Source organism: Ciona robusta, chromosome 2, assembly GCF_009617815.1.
Source record: "Ciona robusta chromosome 2, ASM961781v2".
In the NCBI taxonomy this organism is placed as follows: domain Eukaryota; kingdom Metazoa; phylum Chordata; class Ascidiacea; order Phlebobranchia; family Cionidae; genus Ciona; species Ciona robusta.
The window spans coordinates 6,840,591-6,864,084 of record NC_143236.1 but is presented as its reverse complement, the minus strand read 5'-3'; the positions used below and the strand labels follow the sequence as shown (position 1 = coordinate 6,864,084).

General features: G+C 35.2%; 2 protein-coding genes and 1 pseudogene across 3 annotated transcripts; 1 reads left to right on the top strand and 2 right to left on the bottom strand.

The window, feature by feature from the left end:
• Positions 1 to 154: 154 nt before the first annotated feature.
• Positions 155 to 23,456, bottom strand: LOC149740685 (uncharacterized). Its single transcript, XM_089873361.1, has 41 exons — positions 23,145 to 23,456; positions 22,579 to 22,799; positions 22,206 to 22,311; positions 21,723 to 21,899; positions 21,210 to 21,383; positions 20,766 to 20,942; positions 20,273 to 20,455; positions 19,710 to 19,888; positions 19,113 to 19,284; positions 18,539 to 18,784; positions 17,787 to 17,944; positions 17,112 to 17,344; positions 16,634 to 16,853; positions 16,279 to 16,409; positions 15,876 to 16,108; positions 15,481 to 15,625; positions 14,351 to 15,301; positions 13,966 to 14,166; positions 13,580 to 13,743; positions 12,963 to 13,205; positions 12,488 to 12,677; positions 12,040 to 12,248; positions 11,541 to 11,737; positions 11,048 to 11,269; positions 10,537 to 10,728; positions 10,073 to 10,171; positions 9,579 to 9,773; positions 9,324 to 9,476; positions 8,924 to 9,146; positions 8,442 to 8,625; positions 8,099 to 8,300; positions 7,588 to 7,726; positions 7,170 to 7,342; positions 6,800 to 6,972; positions 6,321 to 6,587; positions 6,010 to 6,207; positions 5,537 to 5,661; positions 5,029 to 5,197; positions 4,487 to 4,750; positions 4,228 to 4,336; positions 155 to 3,764 (listed from the first exon to the last, which is right to left on the bottom strand). The coding sequence occupies exons 1-41, from the start codon at positions 23,320 to 23,322 to the stop codon at positions 3,609 to 3,611; spliced, it is 8,331 nt and encodes a 2,776-aa protein (XP_089729487.1). The 5' UTR covers positions 23,323 to 23,456; the 3' UTR covers positions 155 to 3,608.
• Positions 492 to 944, bottom strand: LOC149740687 (NPC intracellular cholesterol transporter 2-like). Its single transcript, XM_089872131.1, has one exon. It carries the CDS (start codon positions 942 to 944, stop codon positions 492 to 494), a length of 453 nt encoding a protein of 150 aa, XP_089728257.1.
• On the top strand, positions 2,511 to 3,081 carry LOC149740686 (NPC intracellular cholesterol transporter 2 pseudogene; annotated as a pseudogene). The gene has a single exon (XR_016384500.1). The product of XR_016384500.1 is annotated as an NPC intracellular cholesterol transporter 2 pseudogene (transcript).
• Positions 23,457 to 23,494: the final 38 nt, after the last annotated feature.

The window sequence follows — 23,494 nt, the reverse complement described above, 5'->3', positions numbered from 1 at the left end:
TAGCATATGCATCCTTCTGCTTAAAAATGCCACAAACTCTGTCTGTCATTACAATTTAAGCCCTACTGCTACTACTATAACAAAACATCTTTGTTACCCCCATTTTCCTTGGACCTTAAACCGTTCGTATATATATATATGCCACAACAATAACTTTATTGATTTCATACTTAAATTTATTATATACACATAATTGAGCAACCTTGACATACTACGATTATCAGTTTAATAATCAAAATATGGGTACATAACAGTATGACACAGTGTGACTATTTTTATGAACTTGTATTCCTATATGATAAATGTTAATGTTGTAAAGCTCAAAGTTGTGTATCTACCAATGTAAGTCAGTTGAAAACTGTGCAATGTTAAAACAAGATTAATTTCCAAACGAACACATCATTGATTAATAATATACACAAGTATAATGAATTAGTAAGTTCGGACTGCATAAACTTCAACGTGGTGCTTTACAGTTGATAATGACAGATCTAACCAACAATTTCAACGGGGGTCAACAAGCAGAAAATGCTTTCATTTTTTTCGGTGTCTTCCAAGTTCCATTCAACGACCACTTTAACATCGGGATAGAGAGACTTGATTGGCAGCTTTGCACTGTATGTGTATGATGTACCTTTGCTCATCGGGCAGTTTATGTTGCTATTAACACAAGCGTTGGGCTGGGAAATTGGAAATGGAACTTTTAATCCATCCAGAATACCATACACAAATGATTTGGCTGCATTGACTGCTACGTTTGGTGTAAAAGTGACATTGAAGGTGTACGTTTCCCCCTTGTTTAGCTTGCATGGTGAAGTATTGCAGTCAGTTACTGCAATAGAATCTATCTTGCCACATTTTGACCCACAGTCTTTGATACTAATTTTGCAATGAGCAATGGAAATTGCAACACCAGCCAGGATGAGAAATGAATACAATTTCATATTGTTCAAATAGTTGTCTACCTAAAACTATGACTGAGAATAGATAAAGGTAGATGATAAAAAATAACATGAAAAAGTAAAACAATGTTTAAACCCCACAACAAAAACTTAACTTAATTAATGCATTAGCATAAATCCCTATGCAACACAGTCCCACGTCATTTATGAATATATAGCTTACAAACAAGTTTAAACATTAGTGAAAAAGCAATTGTATATATAAACAGTAAATTATTATTCGTAATTTATCAATTTTAGTAAAATACCGTAAATTAGAACTACAAAACGTTATTTACTACATTAACATCTGAACAACGGCCGCCTTACAACTTAACTAATCAACTAAAAATGCTAAATCCACTCGCTACCACCCCTTACGTAACGTTTAAACACAACATCACCCCATTATCGAACGAGCGGAGCGAATTCCACTCTAAAGCCCATGACATGTGATTTATATTTTTCTGACTCAGCAAACGCTTTCCTGATTACGTAACCTTCTCTTCACCAAAGAGAAACGCAACATGTGTTCGGCCTTTCAACTAATAATTAAATAAAAGTCTTTGACCTGGATTTCTTTAATTAAATTGCCCTATTTAGGTCATGACTAACCCCCGCTGGGCGATAATGGAAAGATCTAATACTGTTACTGACCGAACAAGTAATAAAAGGTACAACAAAAACAAACTAATTGTCGCTGCAAAAACTACGTACTGATTAACGTCTACGCAAACGTTGGTGATTATTATGAACGCGCGACGGCGCTCCTTAATTTATTTAAAGTAACACCGAAATGAAGACGCGTCGCTTTCATTTTGTTTATTTTATAGATTGCCGTTATAGTTGTTCACACCTTCTGCTTATCGCGCAGGTACATGCCGCCCGGACCACATAGTAGGGTGGGGAAGATGGGACATCTTGAGCACATAGCATCAAAACATCCTGACTGAGGGGGTCGTGAGGGTACGGTTTTGTAATTCTTTGACTGTGCTTAGTTTACTACCAAATGGGACGAAAAAAATACAGGGAAAAGGTGTACCATCTTCCCCACCCTACTATATATTATGCTACACCGTGGCGACAAATGAAGTTGAGTCAAATCAAGTTACAGCAGCGCATAGGCTACAATTCAGTGCATTTGTTAAGCATACTGCAATGCTTGTATACGCGATGATCGTTGTATGCATGCAAGTTTGCAAATGCTACCTGTAAAAGGCGGGTAAACTTTGGACCCGTCTTGTGTTGTTCGTGCGTTGATTAGTTAATGCATAATCGCTGAACATTATCGCCATTTTCTTGTGTGATAGTTGCAGCATTTTAAACAGCAGATGAATTGACGAAATATGAAATATTGCATGTCGTCTAGCGTTTATAGAACTAATAGATAAATAGCACATGTTCTGTAGTGTTCAGTTAAATATCAAGTCAGTTGTTTTATTTGGTCAGCGATGTTGAAAATAAGTCCACTGCCTGTTGAGATATGCAGCCCAAGTGATGATCTTACTAAAATCACTATTTTTGAAATAAACTTTTCGTTTTTTTAAAACTAGTTCTGTAATAATCAAAATGAAAAGTCTTGCGCTGTTTGCCGCCTTGCTTGTTCTCGGTGAATGTGCAATTACATACAAAGACTGTGGATCGGTAGCTGGAAAAATAACAGGAATAACAGTTTCCAACTGCACCACAAGTCCATGCCAGCTAAAGAAGGGCGGCAACTATACTGTTAACGTCACGTTTGCAACAAAAGAAGCATCGGACAACGCATTCGCTTACGTTAAAGGAATTCTGGACGGAATTGCGGTGCCTTTTCCTTTACCAAACCCTGACGCTTGTATGGATCCTAACAGCCAAATCAAATGCCCGCTGAAGAACAACCAAACATATTTATACAGCGCCACTTTGCCAGTGAGCAAAGAATACCCGGATGTTAAAGTCGTGGTAAAGTGGGAACTACAAGACGCCAAGACGAACGGAAATGATTTGTTTTGTTTCGAAACACCAATTGTCGTGGTTGGATAGAACTCTGTTTTTTGTATTCGTGTGTATGGTGGACGCTCGTTTAATTGCTATATGCGCCTTATACAAACCGTATTTATAATATCTTAATCAGCAATAAAATCCTTTAAACATGTAAAAATGTTCTCTTTTTCGATTATATAATAATCAGCATAAAGCATTGTCAAACTTTCTTATATTCTCAAAAAGTGCCACAAATGTTTAAAGCCTAAATCAAAAATAGTAACGAAGTGTTGAAAAACAAACAAACAAACCAACCAACTCGTACCAAGCTGTACTGGTGTGTATTAACTACGTCATCCAGCAAATACGAATGTATATGTGTAATCATTGCGGTTATGTATGCGTTGCTACCTACAGTAGAATACCAATAAAACGAATCATTTTAAAAAGAAATTGCTTGCCCTTTAAGTAGTTGGCTACATATTAGACATAATCCAGCACTAGACTAGAAAATCATGTTTTTTTGGAACATTTTTGTCCTTCAAATTTTTTCAAAAATGTGCTGCCATCGCGTTAAATATTTCTACAAAGCCGTGTTTAATAAGCTACAAAGCAACCAAAAGAGGGGAAAGTTTTAAGCGGGTAGAACTAATGTAAAAATCACAGCACCTTTACAAATATTACATCAGTTTCCTCAATGTCAAATCAAGGCACATATTTCGGTGGTTTGTAATCGACCTTAATAACAGGTGGCTTCGCTCCAATACATCGATGATAGAACGAACGTATCTCTCTGTTCATCCATAGTTCACTGTATAGCAGGTACACGCATTCCAACAACACCAAGATAACGTACGGTATCTGTTGAATTTTGTTGATTTTGATGTCTAATATATGGCTATAGCTACTGGTACTGTAATAAAATTTTACCATTGGGTAAGAAATACACCAAAACTTATGTACAGGTAAATGAATGTATAGCAAGGTGGGGGAAGATGGGATACCTTTAGCACAATATCCAAATATCCTGATCGGTCTGTGGGAGTCATGAGGATACAGTTTTATAAATATACGAATATTCTTTGTTTACTACCAAATGTGACGAGAAAATATAATGAGTAGGTGTCCTACCTCCCCCCACCCGACTATACTTATTTATTCTTGTGTGGCGGGGCAAGGACAGTCATTTTAACACCGGTGCAACATGTCCCGCAGACGATTTACCTCGTGGCAAGTGCATAGGTAACTTTGTAGGAATTCTTTTGCAATGTATACGGTTAAAATTAATTAAAAAAACAAAACAACTCGCAAAAACTAATGAAACCTGGACGGGATTTGCCGTTGATTTATTGAAGCAGACGACAAGTGTTGTGACGACACAAGCAGTGTTTATGAAGAACCAAAATCCACCCAACCAGAGGCGTTGCTCTAATCTGTGTATGACGTAATAAGTAAAATATTTAGGAATTGCGCAACGATTGTTTCGTCATAAGACACTATGAATAAATGAATGAAACTCGATTGGCGGGGCAACGACAGTCATTATAACACAGGTTTTCGTTTCGTATGACTGGGTAACCTACCTTCGTGCTGTGATCGGTTTCAGATCGTCGTAAACGCGATAAAAATGGCGGGAAGTTCGAACCAAAATAAACAATGATGTCACAGCCACAAATGCGCATAAACAAATAGCTGGCAAAGTGACGTATGTGGTTATTATTTGATCACAACCGAGTTGATATTTGTCCCCAGTTCCAGAATAATCGAACAAAGCAAACGTGAGAATAATAGATGCTGGACACAGTAGTGTCAAAAGCCAAGCTGTTATAGAATAATATGGCCGTTTTCTGTGAAACAAAAAGTTTTATAATCAGACTATGCTATGTAAAATGTGCGCTTGGCAACAATAATGTAGTCAACAAAAGATATGTGTCTGGCCAGACTCTGATGAACAAGAAGACACCCATGTCATAACTGGACAGTAAGAATTAGGTGTATGAATAAACCATGTGTGTCTGGTGTATAAGAGGACAGCCATGTTTTAACTGGACAGTGAGAATTAGGTGTATAAATACACCATGCGTATTTGGTATAAAAAAGACACCCATATTTTTGGACAACTCACCCATGCTCCACTTGTGCCAGTGCACTCGTATGAACAACATGTATATGTAATGTTGCCCACACACATTGAACTATGCAAGCATACATTACTAGTGATGCTACAGCAACACACAACACAGTTGAGCTGGATAAGTAAAGAACACACACCACCCCAACATGACGTAGGATTGCTGTGAGTATAAAGATGAATGGGTATTAGTAAATTGCACAACAATGTATATTATTGTGGCGTCAGTTCCATGAAATAAGAATGCTTTACTTGTAGCTAGAGAAAAACAAGTTTAATGCTTGGTACTGCAACCATGGTTGACATGTGTCTTTAGCCAAGACACCTAACAGTAACTTTTTTACCAATTAAGTTACTAACCAGTTCATCAAACTTCATACCGAAAAAACAGATAATATACAGCAAATATTAAACCTATTTGAAACACCCTTTTCTTCTGAATAATCACCTAGATATACAATGCATAGTTAAATGACAACATGCATTTACATTTATACTATACCTGATAATACAGTGTTGATTGGTATCAAGGTAAACTTTACTGAAACAGACTGTGGTACCAGCAGAAGAACCAGCATAATAGCAAGTAAACCAAGAGAAACATAACTGCCCACACTGATAAGGAATCTATAAGAAATGAAATAAATGGTTACTGAATTAGATTACAATACTCTTTGTTTTGTATTGGGTTTCAAAATACACAAGAATTAAAAAAAACAGTTTTGCTACTTTAGAATTATGTCTTGTTCAAACAATATGCTATAACAATGACGCATCAGAAAAACTATTACTAGCTTACAATGATCACCAAAAACTTTTGGCATGTATTGCCTAAATTTGTCTAACTTGTTAAGTTTAAAAATGTTTGGCATACTACCAACAAATTTGTATAATCCATATGTGCTGTGTCACTGCTTTAAAACATACATTGCATTAAGCAAGCAATACCACCCTCTACCCACATCACCACATCACCTGTATTCATCAACTACAATCACTTGCTGCCACTCCATATCATAAACATCATGACTCAACAAAGCAAAGGTTGTCACATGGTTGCATCGACAAATTGTCCGGTCATCTCTTTTTCTCCACACTTCACAACCGTCGTCATTGAACAAAACATCCTCAGATGTGTAGTCGATAAAAACACAAACATGGTCCCTTGATTTCCTTTATAAAGAAACATTCTTAAAAGAGCATCATAGTTACTTTAAAATTTGTACCTTAATACCCCTTAATTAAAACATCTTAATTAAGTCAACATTTTGTTCCAATTAATATACCTCTTATGGTAAAATGTGATGTAAACATATCCATTCAATCTGTGAAGTTTTTGAACTTGGCCATCTACCAGCAGTTGTACACCAACCAAAGCACTGTTTAGGGTTTTTCCCTCAAATGATAACTGGCCTTCTTTCTTTAGTGATGTCACAGGAAGTGAGGTCATCATACCATCAGTGTCATCAAACTTTAGAAACGAGAACCGAACCTCGCTGTTATTTTTACTTCCACTTACTCCAGGTGGAACTTCAACAAAACTTTTATCCCTCCTTTGTGATGGAATAAAGGTATATCATTAATCATTCATAATGTTTCATTCGATGTACCATTAATATATCATGATGTTATGAAAGCCCTTCTACAAAACTGCTTAAATGAAATATAACAAACAATAAAAGATTATCTTGAAAAGGAAATAAGTTCCTGTGTATAAATGCATATTCAAGTTTGGTAGTTCATAACAAACAAGTAGTCTACTAACCTAAGTTGTGGACTTCCTTGTTCTGGGAACTGAACTGTTTGTTCATGGTTTGATAACGCAAGTAACATCACATTTAGATTGTTGCTGAAACTTGTTTTGTGCTTGGGGAAAGTCCCTGGGTTAAGAATGGATGAAGCTTGCATAGTGTTGTTGTCTAAAGTGGATAAGAAGTTCTGAAAAATGAAGATACAGGTTATTGTTATACCAGTATTATAGTTACAGCTTAAAAGTTGCAAAAGGAACTATACTTGATCACTATTATCACAAGAATCAAAACTATATCTGATTCGTTATCTTAATTATTATCATCTTAATTTTAATCTTAATCTTAATTATTCTTAATGAAAACATTTAAAATATTTACTCAAACCTGAAACAGTTTCCGAAACACGCCATTGTCCAAATCTTTCCAAACTTTGAAATATTTTAATTGCGTCACTCGGTCCACAACTGAAGTTACCGAACTCATGAATTCTAATCTGTTACTTCTTGTGATGTCATCAAATTTAAATGGCTCCCATGACGTAAGGTTGGATAGGATATCTAAGGAATAAGCAAGTGTAATAAATTCTGTGAATCTGGCCATCATCTTGTCTGTGAATCTGGCCATGATCTTGTCTGTGAATCTGGCCATGATCTTGTCTGTGAATCTGGCCATGATCTTGACCTTATAAAGTTGGACGATTCTCAGAACAAATTATCATTTAGAATTTATGGATCACTGTGCCACAACACCCAAAATAAAAATTTAGTGATAAATTGTGTAAAGCACAACAGAACCCACTAACCTTGCACTGTTATAAGGTCACCTGTTGTAACCAAACCATTCCCATTTACATCATCAGCTAAATAAGCGTTGAGGTTTGTTATTCCTTGTTTAAAACCTTTGCTGTCATGAGTTTCATTCGCCAAGAATTCTTTTATTTTCTAGGAGAAGATTACAATTACAGGAATTCATTTGCTTTAAAAATAGCTTTGATTTGTTGATGTGTTTGCATCTGTTATGTTGTAATGTGTGTTGTAAAAAAAACAAGGTAATGACGAGAAGTATAATGCTTTGTGACTTTTAAAGATTAAGACACCCCTGTCTTACTGAATAACACTATATTTCTCTACACAACCGTCAAAAACATAAACCCCCTACATGGTAATAATTTATTTGCCAAGTACATATTTTATTCATTATAAAAAAATCTTGATTTTACAACGAAATATACAATATCCGTTTAATTATTATAAAAACATCTTCTTGATCGGTGTAATTATTAAAAGAACACAATGATCATCTTTTCCACTTACCATTAAGTCAATCCTCACGCACCCAGAATAATCTTCTTCCATCCAGACCCCGGTTTGAGCGCATCTTCTCCAAGCAATCCCTGATTGTTCTGGAGGACAAGGAGCAGTTTGTGTCTTCCCTGCTCTTGTTTCCTCCCAACGAGAATTCCTGAACTTAGTGATGACCGAAGAACAAACACGAGGTTTCCAATCGGAAATAAACCTGTTGAAATAATATATTAAACAAATCAAACAAAAACCTTTGTTTTAACAAAAAATACATTTATAAATGCGCAAATGGGTAATACAAAGGTAATGATAAATTAAATCATTTTTTGTAACAGTGATTTATAAAAACACCAACCTCCCAGGGGGGCAAGCTTCACCCTTACAAACTTCTTCGTCAACCTGGGAACCAGTTTCTGACCCAAAGCATGGGTTACCCCCTGCAGTAGGGGTGGGGTTGTTACATAGTCGAATTCTAACCTTCTTACTAACCCCACATTCAACAGAGCAGGGACTCCAATTCACCCACTCACCCCAACCACCTAAAACAGACAAAATTATTTATTTAATGATATGTGATAAAAAATATTTGTCACATATTAATTACTATTGTGAAAACTTCCATTTTCTACTTCAATAATTCTCTTCAAGGTTATGTGTTACATGATATATTACACTAGCAAATATTAAGGGTATTTATAAAACTACTATAATTTTAATCATCCTCGCTAGGTGTGCCTGTGCTTCCTATACATAATATATATAAATAAATCTTAACACAAAGCACTTCAGGATTTGAGAGTAAGGCCTGGCAAAAAAATATAACCATAAACCACCAACCATGTATCGGGCATTCTAAAACCCCACAGTAAACACTCTCCCTTTCGTTCTCGGCACAGGGAAAGTCCCCAAACTCTGGTTCATTCCAGACACATGTTCTAGTGCGTGATGTCATCGCTGATTGTCCGCAAGTAGCTGGACAATGACTGAACGTGGACCATGCCCCCCAGTGGTAGGTTCCTGGGCATGGGTTTGTTGCTTTGCATCGGCGATGCTCTGTTTGCTATTAAAGTGCATTGTTATTATAATATAATGGGATCCTTTCCCACCTATGGGTTATCGTAATTGTCAACCATACATTAAAAAATAAAACAAATTTTTAAAAATGACTGTCACTGCTCTATCACATAAGGATAAATTTAATCAATCATGCTCACTGTTGAGCTGTAACCTGACTAACCTCAAGATCATTGTCCGAACCCTCACAATACCTTCCACCATTAGATGGAGCAGGAGAGCCACACACTCGAACACGTGATGAATTGATGACTCCACACGGAATGAGACATAACGACCATGGTTGCCATGGTGACCATAAACCATCAACCGGGCACTAGAAAAAATGCAAATAGGAAAAATAATATATTTTGTATAAAAATGGCATTTTAATACATAAAAATAAAATGATAACATGTAATCCGACTGAGGACATTACCTCTCCAAGATTGCAGGCAATGACATCATTATCTTTCCCAATGCACTCTGTGACATCATAATTACTTTTCTTGCATTCCCGGTATCTTGCAATGACACCATTTCCGCATGAGCGACTACATCGGTGATGCGTAACCCATGATGACCAAACACCAGGTTGATGGCAGTAGAGAGCACCACACAAACGAGTTTCAGTCTGAGAATTTATGTTATACTAAATATGTTAAGACATAACGTAATTTATTTAACTCTTAGAATGCAGTGGCGAAGATTAGATTGATTAATACAACGAAGAGAATGGATTTTAAACGAACCACTAAGGGGGTCAATAAACAGTATAGTGTTTGTATACTTCATTCTTTTAAAAAAAGGGTTTCAAATAAATTGTAGGTGTTAGCAGCACCAGCCTAATAAGGAATTTAACGCAGAATAAATATATTTCTACCAAACATAACACCACTGAACTATGGGCATATTAATGTTAAAACAACTGACCTTATTTCCATAACAATGACTTCCTCCATTTGTTGGTGATGGGTTGGTACATTCTCTTGTTCTTACTGATGTTGTGTTGATACCACATGTTGAGGAACACTAGGAAATTAACAGCAACATATAAACTCAGTATTGAACTAAAAGGTAGTACATGATCTGGTGCTACAAAAACGTAACCAACAAAAATAACGTAACCAACAAATATCAAGTCCAACCACTAGTAGTAATAGAGGAATACATTTCGCCTAAAAATAAAAAAAGGACAGTACATTGTCTTAAACTATAACACGGATAAATAAACGCTATATTTTTTTTTGTACTCTATATGAGTGAGGTCCTACAAAGTAAAACAACATGGCGTATCAACAAAACATTGGTATTAAACCCTTTATACACAGATCCATTCTTACATTGTTTAAAATAGCTACTATAAACAATATAAATATTTGTTTTATAAAACTTACACTGCTATAATCTGACCACTTTGACCAACCACCATTAACTGGACACATTATGACATCACAATGCTTGACTTCTATGACATCACCGACACAATTAATGACATCATCATGTACAGGAGGTACAATGGTTGAAGATGGATCAAGACAATAGCGGGATCTTGTTTGTGTAGATGAAGTCCCACATGATACTGAACACTGTACATGGAATGGTTATAAATCAACACTTGGTTAACTTGGGATCATTAGTCTGTTCAAGTTGCACAAACTTAAAACTTCAAAAAAATAACTTTTTTATTCTAACTGATGATATTAAAGAAATTTACAAAACAAAAGTGATAACGTTATATTAACTTAATACATTGCACCCAATTACACATTTGCAGAGTTCTTGTACATTTGCAGAGTACTTGTACACTGTAAAGTTGGTACACAGAGTATACTTGATTTAAACTATGCGTATGCTGGCACTTACATGATATATACTACCCAATCAATACCCAATCATCAAAATCACCTTTCCAAAGTCCATCCATTCAGACCATGAATAAATTTGCTCGTTCAAACTTTTTGTCCAACCTTTGGCGTGACTTTGTGGTCCACTCTCCCACATTCGTAGTGATGTCACTGTGACATCATAATGAGTGGCGGGTGAGAGGTTTTTAATGACAACATGGGTGCTTTCCCCAATGTACAACTGTTGGATGGGTATGGAGTTTCCCACAACAGATACTTGAACCTGCAACCACAATACATTAGCTTAGTAAGCCTTATATCTGTTTGGTTAGGGTCATTGGTGCCAAACCTGGGGAGAACCTACATTTTTTTGAATGAACATTAATCAGTATTATTAATAAATTACTTTTCAAGTTACATAAAGGTACATACATGGTAACTTGTAGGCAAGCATGGGGTGTGTGAAACAGAACACCCAAGATATAACAACTGTTGTTGCCCCGCCCCATAACAATAAATACTTTACAATAGTTCATTCTAAGTATTTCACTCACCAAGTATCTATCAACTTCTTGCGCTGCTTCGGCCTCAGTCCATTCCACTCTAATCTCTGATTGGCTGACAGTTTCGATCACTAAACCACTAGGGGCCAATAGAGAGTTTGGGTTTGAAAACTCAGCAATCAGCTGTGAATCCGAAACTTCTGTGTTGTCATCAGGGTAATGTAGAACAAACACTTGGTATAAGCAACCTGCAAACTCATATGTTTAAGTCAATAGCCTTTTACTAAATTAATTACAGGAAAAGGGGGAAAACATGTTTCAAACGAAACGGTAGCAAAAAAATAAATTTTTGTTCCAGTTTTAATGTTTCAACCCAGTATATAAAGTACCAACTAAAATAAATTAGTTTTATATTGTTATTCTATAAGAGCGAGGACCTAACTTACAACATGCCATTGGACTTTGAAATTGAGAATTAGTTGGCATGTTACTACTTTATAAGTTGAAATGACTATACCTGTAAATGACTGTATTCAAGCTATGCACCAACCTTGTACAGATGCAGTTACATTGGTTTTCAACTGTTTAGTAAACCCTCTGATATATTCAGTACAATATATCTCCTCAGTGTAAGTTGTTTGTTGTTTGCATTGCTCCACTGTATCAGCTGATATCCCAGTGAATATACTTACAGAGACTTTGTATTTATGGCAGTGAAAAGATACATCCCATGTAACTTGTGAAGAAAGGTTGTTTATCCTGAAGTTGAACAATGCAATAAACTGGTTTAAAGCTGTTTATAGAAATGGTTAGATATGCAGTGATCATGAGGTGTATAAATACATCACATGAGTCTGGTGTATAAGAAGGTAATCACTTTAAACTTAACAGTGAGCATGGGGTGTATGTATACACCATGTGAGCATGTTGTTCAATAAGAAACCCATCTTATAATGCTTTATTGAGAATGAAGTATGCATACAGACACATGTTTTTACCTTTCAACGAAGATGAGAAAATCAGAACTGACACCTGATGTCGCTAGAGCACTTGAAGCTAAACTTATTTTGTCCCCGGAGTAACTTCTTACTGACACCTCATACATTGTGCTTGGAAGTAAGTTAGAAAAATGGGCAAAATTCTTATTCGCATCAACTATCATGTAGCTTGCATTCGCCTGTCCTTGTACTGTGATGGATAAATGGTTTCAATTACACACAGGAAGGTATAAGTTTACCTAAGGAGTGAGCATAATGAGTAAAGATAGACCAAGTGTGCCTGGTGAGTGAAAAAAAGTGGTAGGCTATATCTTGGCAGTGAGCATGAAGTGTAAGTATTAACGCCGCACTTGTGTATAGGAATTAGAAAAACATCCATGTTAAATGTACATTGTTTTACATATCTTTTTTTAGAATAATGTTCCACCATAACAACATCATGTAATACACCATAGTTTACTAATACATAACTTACCTCTCAGGGAAACATTGTAGTGATCAATATATTTAGAAAACGTGGAACCCCAGAACACCCCCATAATAACAACCCCTCTTCTTCTTGTGTTAATTGTTCTGAAGCTTGACACAGAAGGTGGTGCAGGTTGAGTAGTACCAGTGAAAGATGCAAGAGTGGTGTTCATGCTCCCATATATAGCTTGGATGGCAAATATGTAGTTCTGACCAGGGTTGACTCGATTGTCCAAGTTTAAAGATCCATCTAAAAAATATTTAAGTAAGTGTTTGTATTTTATATAGGTGAGAGCAAAAAGGGGGTAAAAGGGTTTAGGATTTGGGTCAGAGCTGACCCATTACACGGGCACCCAGAGTGTTGCACAATAAAATGTAATTGTTCAGAGTTAGAGCGCTAACTGTTTGCACATATCACTTGTATACCACCCTGTAAGACCTCACCATTTTAGAATAGTAAGTAATTGTTTATTTATCACTTGTACACCGTGCAGAACTGAAAGTCTACCAGTTTGGATACCATAAAGCAATTTGTTAGAACATACTTACAGTAAGATTTAACCCCACGAACTCTATGGTTACTTGCATATATCAACGTTTACATTTTAAATCCATAAAACTTACCAACTGTAAACTCTGTGGCTTGTCCTTCAACTGTTCCACTATATATCAAACTAACAATCGACCCTAGACTTGTGTGAACAAATACATTGTAAGATGTTCTATTGCCAGGTGGTGTAGACCACACAACGGTGCTACTGCCAACTTGAGGTAATCCTTCTTTCTCTCTGTAGAGAAAATACATTGTTTAACAAACACGCCCTTAATTATGACAGTGTTTTTATGCCCTATGTCTAAAAGTGAATCAACATATAATTTGGCTGGTATTGTAAAAGGTAAATTATTTTAGTGTATGTTCACCAAAAGTTTCCTAAAACAGCAACTATTGATATACTCATAACAGCATACATAACATATAACTTCACCTGAGTTGCAAAACAAGAACTTACCTTATATTAGTTACAGGGGCAGGTTGTGTATCAATGGTAGCAGAGGATATGACTGGTTCCATTGTTTCCAGGTAAATACTATTAGTTTTTACTGTGGTCATCACTGTATATGTATCTCCATACCCAACATTGTTAATTGTGAAAGTTAACTTGGTGTTTGAGGCGACAGCGGCATGTTTTTGCGGCAAATTCTTGGTGGGACTAAATTATGAAATAAACAGAATTTAGAAAACCTAAAAAACCCATTCTCCTGATAGGATAAGTATTATAGTGCTCTCCTAGTAAAAATGGAACTTTATTCTATTTGCGATTTAGGGAGATTTCAATGAAGTTTTTAGCAGAACAGCAATTTCAAAAATTTTATTAAAAGTATTTTTAGTTTTACCTTGTGGTTGAATGATAAGATACATCAACGAGAAACAAGGAAGCTTCCATTGAAATCAAAGAATCAACATCAACAGAATTGACATCAACAGCAATAACAACATTATCATCTTCTTGCCTTAAACCAACAGTTGTTGAAAACTGGTAACGAACTTTACTCAAATCACAAGGAACTGTAGATCTATCCAACTCAACCAGTCCAAACCCAGCATAAGAACCAACCAATACATTCTGGAAGTTTTCCCCACTTTTACATTGAAACTGTAGGTTCCTTATGTCTGAAACGCTCATAGCTTTATTATATGCACTTATGTAACCAATCTGGCCAGAAAACTGCTTTAGAAAGTTACTATGCTCTCCTATGTTTACTTTTGGTTTTACTGTAGCAGTTGTACCGTTCTTATAAGTGATGTTGTGGTTGAAAACTTGACCTGAGCCAAATATGAAGTGTCCTTTGAAGTTATTAAGGTCACAATTGGTTGATTGTGATGTAATAGCAGCCACCACACCATCAATTAAAAGTCCGCATTTAGTAATTTCCATTTCAGGGTTTGAATATCCCATACATAATAAATGCCACTGCCCATCCAAGAGCAGGTTTGCATTGAATGTCACTGATTCTCCATTATACACAAATACAGCGTCTTCATTCTCACTTGCAGCAACAGATATAAAAGGACTCAAACCATCTTCAGCAGCAAATACAATTGTGCCGAGCTCCTCAACCAATACCCAGAAACAAAGTGTTTTAAATCCCATCTGTGTTAAAGAAATAAACGCTGATGTGCTTGATGTAAAAGAAGCAACCCCAGATTCCATGTTCATCATATTACCCCCTTGGTTGTTAAGTATTGGGTGGCTAGCCATACATACGGCAGTTGTAGTAAGAGACTCACTTCCATTTTTACTAAAGCAAGCCAAACCTTCAATTGTAGCAATACCAAAGTCAGATCTGAAAACAAGAAAGAATTAGAAGGAAGTGGTTAGTGCATCTCTGTCTAGCCTAGACTTTATGAGTTCATGACCTAAAATTTACTAATAGGAGGGCATGAGATGCGTAACAGTACACCCGTGCTATAACAACTGCCTTTGGTCGCTACTCCAGGATAAATAAGTTACATTCATTTATACCTTGGTGTAGAATTCATGGTGTCGCCATAGAAACAACCGGCTAATCGCATGAAAGAAGGGCAGGTCACATGACTAACAAGGTTGTCAAACGAAACAAGGGTTCGGGTTGAAACATAATTATTCAAAGAACGACAAAAGGCATTTACTGAAAGAAAAAGGTGGCTAGATTTAAAAATGTTCAAAGATAAATAAAAATGCTAATGAAAATATAAAGTAACTTTAACAAAATAATTTTTTGATGTAGTTAAAAATAATTAGTGGGCTTTAAAAATAAATTGTGTGACAAATTAAAGGAGTTTGTTGGACTTGATTTTTGTCAGGTTTTGTAATTCATAGCATTTGATTGTAAATGATTTGTGAGCTTGGAAAAAGTACCAAATAAACTTCATTCTTACCTCCAGTTTGAACATTATGATCTAATAAAGGTTTGAGTTTAACTTCACACCCGTTCATGTTGTCTGTAGGATATACACCATAACAATGTTCATTATTACATTTACAATTAGTTAGCATTGTTTCTTCATAACAACTAACTGTGATGCCAGCGCTCGATAAATCACTTTTGATTATGATGTCATTATTTTCTTGCATTTTGACATCACAATGAGGAATGTCACATGACTCTAAGCTGAAAAAAAGTAAAATTTTACCTAAAAGGGTAAAAATATAACAAAGCATTACATAAATTAAAGTATTTCCATTCTACATGTTTTATTATTTTAATTGGGTAAGATGATGCAGCATGACATTTCCGGAAACACAGAATATTGGAAAATGATTTTAATATGATTAACTTACTACATATTTTGATCTGTAGTGAGACAGTAAGGGGAAAAGTAATCTCCAAATGAACGACAATAATTGTGGCTGCTGTTTGTGATGTCATCATTCCATTGTTTGCAAACAAATCCAGATCTTGTGTGTTGTATCTGTGGAGGTTGGAAAGATCAACTAAAATTTGTTTGTTAAATATACGTGAAAATGAAATCATGTTCACTGTCAAGTGATGCGCCGTGTGTGTGTGGTGTACAAGAAGACACTTATGTTGTTACTTGACAGTGAGCATGAGATGTATGAATACACCATGTGTGTCTAGTGTATAAGAAGAAACCTATGTTATTTCGGTATTACACATTAACTACATTCTACATACATCGCCATTGTAAAGTTGCGGTGTATCTTTATAACATTGCTTCACAGCACAGAGGGAATATTTTCTCAAAGAGCAATCTTCCTTCCACCACTCCCCATTTGCATCCATAGAAATACAAGGACTATTGATGTCATCTTGGGGACTTCCCCATGATGTAAAGTTAAGCACGCCATTGGTTGATTTTAAATTAGCATTTTCTTCATATAAACCAATCCACATTCTGACAAATGTTGACAAAAAGATTACGATTACAATTCATGTGTTAGAAATAGTAGGAAAAAAATTGACCATGTTTGTTTTTTAAACAATTTGGAGATTAAAGTATCTACATGGCATCATACTAAAAATAGTATTAACAGCTAAACCTTTTTTACTTTCCAGTATACTACTGCTGTACCTTTGAAAATAACTAACAAACCACACGCCCATATAAATATACATATATGATGGTCAACATTTAGAAACCAGTAAAGCTTACCTTGAACCCACAAGCCACTTGTTAACATCAATTAAATTGACAATAAGCTGATGGTTTTGTTCGGAATAAAACGTTGGTTTGTCACCATGGCAACTATGGGACCAAGAATTGTTTGATTGACTGATACCAATGCAGGCAGATTCCATAAGTATATGGTTGTCAGGACATGCATTAGATTGGTATAATGAGACAACATCATTGTAAACTTCTGTAAGGGATTGGTTGATTGCTTCCTATGACAAAAAGTTTAATTAATTATTTTATTGTTATGTTATTTTTGGTTTTGAAGTCTGCCTTATACAAGGATACATATTCCCCCTATGGTACAAACTGCCTATTGAACAGTTGCAAATGCCAATGAAGTGTATAGATAGGGGGACATTACTTTTGGCTCTAATTTTGATTTTTGTCATGGTAGGTGGGATTTTGAGCGACTTATCCATGGTTGTTACTCCCATGTCTACAGTCAAGTTGTTAAAGCTATTACAGTCTGTGGATAAGCAGACATGACTTTTGGTTGGATTGGTTACTTAAGTGACTTATCCATGGTTGTTACTGTCATGCCCACAGTCGAGTTGTTGACGCTATTACAGTCTGTGAATAGTCAAACATGACTTGTGGTTGGTTTGATTGCATAATTTTACTTATAATGTTAACACAATAAACTGCACTCACTCTTCCTGAAACGCACAGAAATGGAAGTTTCTCATTCCATTGTGAAACATGAGTGCCATTGTTTAAACTATAAACAAGACAATCACCATAGTTTACAACCTGTGTGTGCTGGAAATTCGTATTATATTTGTTGATTGCAAATACTGTTTGGTTTGTGCCTGCAAAGTGTGGATAATTGGTTAAGCAAATAGCATAGCAGATATTTAATTCTATATGGGTTGGGCGTTCCGGTCTACTACAGCATGACGAGCCAAGGGAGCTAGGAGGTGGGATTGTTAGAGAAATGCAGAGAAAAGGAAGCAGAGTAGAAACTGATAACATAGAGTTTTTAAAGGATCAAATAAATAAAATGAGGTGGAAGTGTAAGAGAAATGCGGAGAAAAGTAGAGTGAAAACTAGTAACAGACTTTTTTAAAATGATTAAATGTCTTTTCGTATTATGGATAATGCTTAGCACTGTGATATGAATGGCATTCTATAAGGGTGAGGTTGTATAGTATGGCAGGACAGAGGCGTAAAAAGTAAGGCAGAGTTGGCCCATCACCTATTATAGTTATTACTATGTATTACTGAATGTAATAAGTATTATGTATCTAATTCTGTAAAAATAAGGTTATAGGGCAAGCCAAAGCAGGATCATGGGATGTAAACTAGAGTTTGTTCATTACCCATTGAGTATGCATAATAAAATAAAAGTATTTTATTAGTGTATGCCTAAAACAATTATTTTTAAAAAAGCGTCAAACTCTTACCATCTCCGCAGAAGCCCGACCATAAAGATGTTATATTGTTGAGTTTCATATAAGTGGGGAGATGAAATCTAGATATCTTGGATGAATGTATTATTTCAGCTTGCGAAACAAACTTTGAACAAGTTGCTTGTGCGACGGACCATGATGAAGGCGTGCTTACCCAACCAAAACAATTGTTGTCGGTAATGAATAAGAAACCAGAAGGACAGTCTTTGTTGGCGTTGCGCGACAAGTTGTGAAGATTGTCTAAAATAAAATCAAATAAATGGGGTTTAGACCAAGGCAGTTTACCACACTTTCGGAATAGAAATTTAGACAGTGTCATTGCTAAATGGTTTGCCCTGCTTACCCAGAGTTTAATGCTCTATGCTGCCACCATTGTTAGCAATTGTGTTTGTGGGAAAGACACTTAACATAACTTTCTTTAACCCGCTGGTCCTTTTTGGGTTGTCTTAATTGCCAGCCATACTTTACAACAAAACAGTTAAAAATTTCTGTAATGACTGTGGTTACCCTGTAAACACTTGAGGACAAGCAAGTTCTATTCAATTGCTCATACATACTCACAACTTACATGTCTCACAAGCAGCATAAACTTTTTCACCACACGGAGACCATGAAAATATTGGAGAATCATCTGTTACCGTAACAACCGAGCATAATCCTGTGTCCCTGGGCGTGATTGGCTGATTAAAAGATACAAATCCATTCACTATTGCTATGTTTGGTGCAAGGGAAACCCAAAACTGTAACGTTAAAGCTGATTATGGTATCATAACTTAACTGAATATGTTAATCAGAAAGTCAAAGAAGTTAAATAATTACGAAGAGCCTGAAACATTAAAGCAAACAAACATAACAACAAAATTTTACAAACACAGGAAAGAGAATTGTGTTCCAAAAATAAGTGGGGAAAACTTTAAACAAAAACCAAAAATAAGTGGGGGAAAATATTCTATTGAAGATGATAACAAAAATTAAATTAAAGGCAACAAGGGAAGGGAATTGCCAGCAAAATGAAAGTCATTATTATCATGTTACACCGGTATCTTATACGTATAACAGTTTAACAATTTCTTTATCTTTAAAAATAGTATACTGAGATAATATTAATAAAAGCAACGAAGAGGGAGAAATTATCATTAAAACAACTATAGCAGCCCTGTCATACCTTAGACCCCGATGATTCTTTATAAAACACTTTGATAGCTCTCATTAATGAATAATGGTCCTTAATGGTTAACTGTTGTTGTAACAATTGATTACATAACAATTCTGCATTTGTTGAGTTGTATTTTGTAGTGGAAGACCAAAGCCATACATTGTCTCTTTTTTGTAAGTTGTTTATTTCTAAAAAAATAAAAAAAAATAATTTAATTTTTTGTTCGAAAACAAGAGATTCTTTGAATTAATTTAAAATTAAAAACAAGTTTGTTAATTTAGTTCCGTTGTTCTTCGACTAGATCAAACATAGCTTAGCCATTTAGACGAAGGGGATCCATACTGTAGTTGAATGGCGATCTCTTTTTGTTTAGAATTTTCAGACTTAAATATGGTTTAAGGCTTATAGCTTATCAGAAAAAAATCTAGGAACTATTTTAAATTTTACTTTAATAGACAGCTATAATGTGGTTAGAGTGGCTGCCTCTAGTCTACAGAATATTAGTTTAAGGCCAGCTGCTTATAATATAAATCTTATTCTGGAAATAAGAAAAAGTTTCCATCTAAACTTACCAACTGATATGGGCCTCACACAAATAAAGAAGTGTTCTAAGTTACACTGAACAGATACCCCCTTTCCAATGTTGTTTCCCACAACGCAATCACCCCAACTAGGTTGTCCGTCTTCCCATACTATCTTAGCAGATGGTTCACCAGGTACGTTATAACTTTCGGTAGTATCATCGTATCTAAAAGCTGAAGAGGAACAATTAAGTCTACATTAATATTGGAGTTTTTCTATATATAAAAGTACATGATGTGTTCATATAACATAAGCTCCATTTCTAGTTACACATGAGAGACTTCTTATGTTAGCAGGCTTACATTGTGCATACATACACCTCATGCTCATTGTCAAATTGGGTGTCTTTTTATACACCAGACGCACATGGTGTACTCATGCACCTCATGCTCACTGTCATGTTATAATCTGTGTGTCTTCTTATACCAGACACACATATACAATTTTCAACTAAATTAAACACCAGACACACAACAATCTCACCTGACCAATACAGTTCTTTATAACCATATAGTTGAGTAAGCTTGTCAATGAAGTTCTGTGAAGTAACCCAAGGCAGTAAACTGCTATTATAGGCAGCCTTACATGCAACAGAAGCCTCTTGAAATGTGCGTGGGTAATCATATACCTTGTACCAGTATTCTCTATGAGGATAAAATCCTGTGAAGAAATTGATTACGTACAATTGTTTAATGGATATAATATAGAGAAATGTCAGTTGTTTCCAACAACTATGGCAAAGATGGCATTTTGCAACAATTACAGCAAAGGTGATTTACAACCCATTAGTGCTAAAGTGATAGAAGTAATTGCTATTGCATGTTTGCGGGTCACTGACATTCTAACCACTGTGCCACGGTGCCCGAAAGGATAAGTAATTTTATTCAATATACTGGGACCAAAGATTGGTTACATCATAAAACCTACTTGATTCACAGATAAAGAAATGCGTTTCTTCACAAGATGATATTTTGAATTCATTCTTATTTATGACCAAACAACCGGGGGTTGTGACATCATAATGAATTGGTATTTCAGACAATGAGCCTTCAGCATTACCAAGTTTAAATTCCCATCCAGAACTAACATTCGATTTAAAACCTAAAACAACATATCTGCAACATTAAGCCAGATATCACAAATGAGGTAACATTTTTGTAATTTTTTATGCTTTTGTCCTTTTTTAGTAATTTTTTTAATTTGTCTTTTTAAAAAACTATAGCCAAGTTCAAATTGTTTTAAACAAATAAAATCAACAGCAAAATGACAGTTGTTAAAAGCAGGCTGAGAATAAAAAGTATAGGATAAAACATCAGTTACAATGGTGAATTAAAGTGTGTTTGGTAAAACCAGAATAAAAAAATGCAATCATTAAACTGTTACTTTTGTTTTATCCTAATTAGGCAATCGATAAATGGCACTCTGCATATATTGTTTCACCTGTCCAATAAGTTTGGTCGAACTCAGTCAAAGTTACCAAGAATTGATTCAATGCCTCAGTAATTGGCAGAACGAGGTTTGCATCCACAGATCTACATGCTGCTTGGGCTAATGTTTTACTTAAAGGAATGTTGAAGGCAATATAATTCCCAGGTCCAAATACCTTCATTAGTTCACCTGTTTGTATAAAAATAAAATCAGTATTTTTCACCTCTTTAAACAGTGTTTTCCAACTGTTTATTTCCCAACAAAAGCTTTAATTCTCGATACAGAAATACAGGACACCATTTTTAACAGTAAACTTTTCTTTTACCTCATTTCTAAATTTTGGTAAATTCATTGTTAATATTAAACAGACAGCTCATAGACTGGCACAAGGTGTATGAAACATGGCACCACCGTTATAAACGACTGCCGTTTTCTGGCCACATGAGGATGAAGCAATAATCATTCACTGTAATATATCTCCTCCTATTTTGTCACCTTCATTGGTAAAAGAAGCCACATGAATATTAGGGATAGCCACCCAACCCCCTTCCTCTAATATGGAGATAATTGCATGATCATCTATTTCACCATAAGAAGTTATCTGGTAAAAAAAGATTATGTTGTATTGAATGCATAAATAACATAGTCCTCATCTTGACAATCCTGTTGTGTAGTGGAAACGATGGCAGAGTAAAAAATGGTGATAATTATAACTGAAAGAAATAAAAACAAAATATTTCTATTTTGGCACCGCTTGTCTTAAATCACGGGTTCTCTCCTTTATACACCTTGTGCCCATAGCAGGTTTTGATACTTATAAATCTCCTTATAAAAACAAAGCCTTACCCAAAGCTAAACATGTCATTACCTGTATTTGAGGATCAAACTTAGGATTCTCCGTGTACTTCAATATTATCCATCTCTCCTGTTCCTGATATATCTTGAACACTCTACCAAGCGCTGGTACAACTTGAGTATATTCATCAGGCTTTGTGAGTGTGTATATTCCTACAATGTCCTTTAAACTGATGCCATTGACTGTGGTTGCATATGGGGAATCCCCATATATGAGCAGATACTTTGTGTTCCCTGTTAAAAATATTTTTACAGGGTTTGTTAATTGGTCATGTTTTTATTTGGCAGTTTTACTTTTAGCATGTTTTAAATGAAAGTGGTTTTTCTGATTACTTTCTTCTCTTTGTTGTTAGTTCAATCTTTTTAATGTATTTGAAGAGATAAATAAAAGCTATATTGTGTATAAAAAGACATATAAGGTGCATTCACCACACCATCCCTGTTTGAAATGCAATGTCATACATTGTAGTTCTTAAGAACAGTCATACAGAAATATTTAAAGTAGTGTCATGGCAATGGCTTAAAAAGAAAAGCTTTTCGTTATTTTAAAATATTTATAAAATGTAATCTTATACTCACCCAATGCATTGCTTATTCCAAGCAGAAGCAAAAACTGCAGAAACAATTGCTTTAAGTTGTTGATATAACAGGTTAGATCACAAAAAAATAAAGAAATAACAAAAATAATAAAAAACAATCCATACCATAAATTTATACATACATAAATTTTCAATAAATGTTTAAAATAAACAATCATCAAACATTGAACTTACCAAACTAAGAAACATTGCTTTATCTATGATATTAAAATCATATGATAAAAATATTCTGTAACATTACCAGACAACGTATGCTCGTAAATTATTTAGGTTGGGATTATAATAATAACAATGCCTATTATGTAACACCATAGTAACACATTATTTTGT

Excerpts from the sequence above, each read along its gene's own strand:
- LOC149740685 (XM_089873361.1), bottom strand. The coding sequence starts at position 23,322 with ATGATTGTTTATTTTAAACATTTATTGAAAATTTATGTATGTATAAAT. Across the intron at positions 13,744-13,965 it reads GCCCCTGTAACTAATATAAG|AGAGAAAGAAGGATTACCTC; the intron begins GTAAGTTCTTGT and ends TTTTCTCTACAG. Across the intron at positions 13,206-13,579 it reads AGCCACAGAGTTTACAGTTG|ATGGATCTTTAAACTTGGAC; the intron begins GTAAGTTTTATG and ends AATATTTTTTAG.
- LOC149740687 (XM_089872131.1), bottom strand. The coding sequence starts at position 944 with ATGAAATTGTATTCATTTCTCATCCTGGCTGGTGTTGCAATTTCCATT.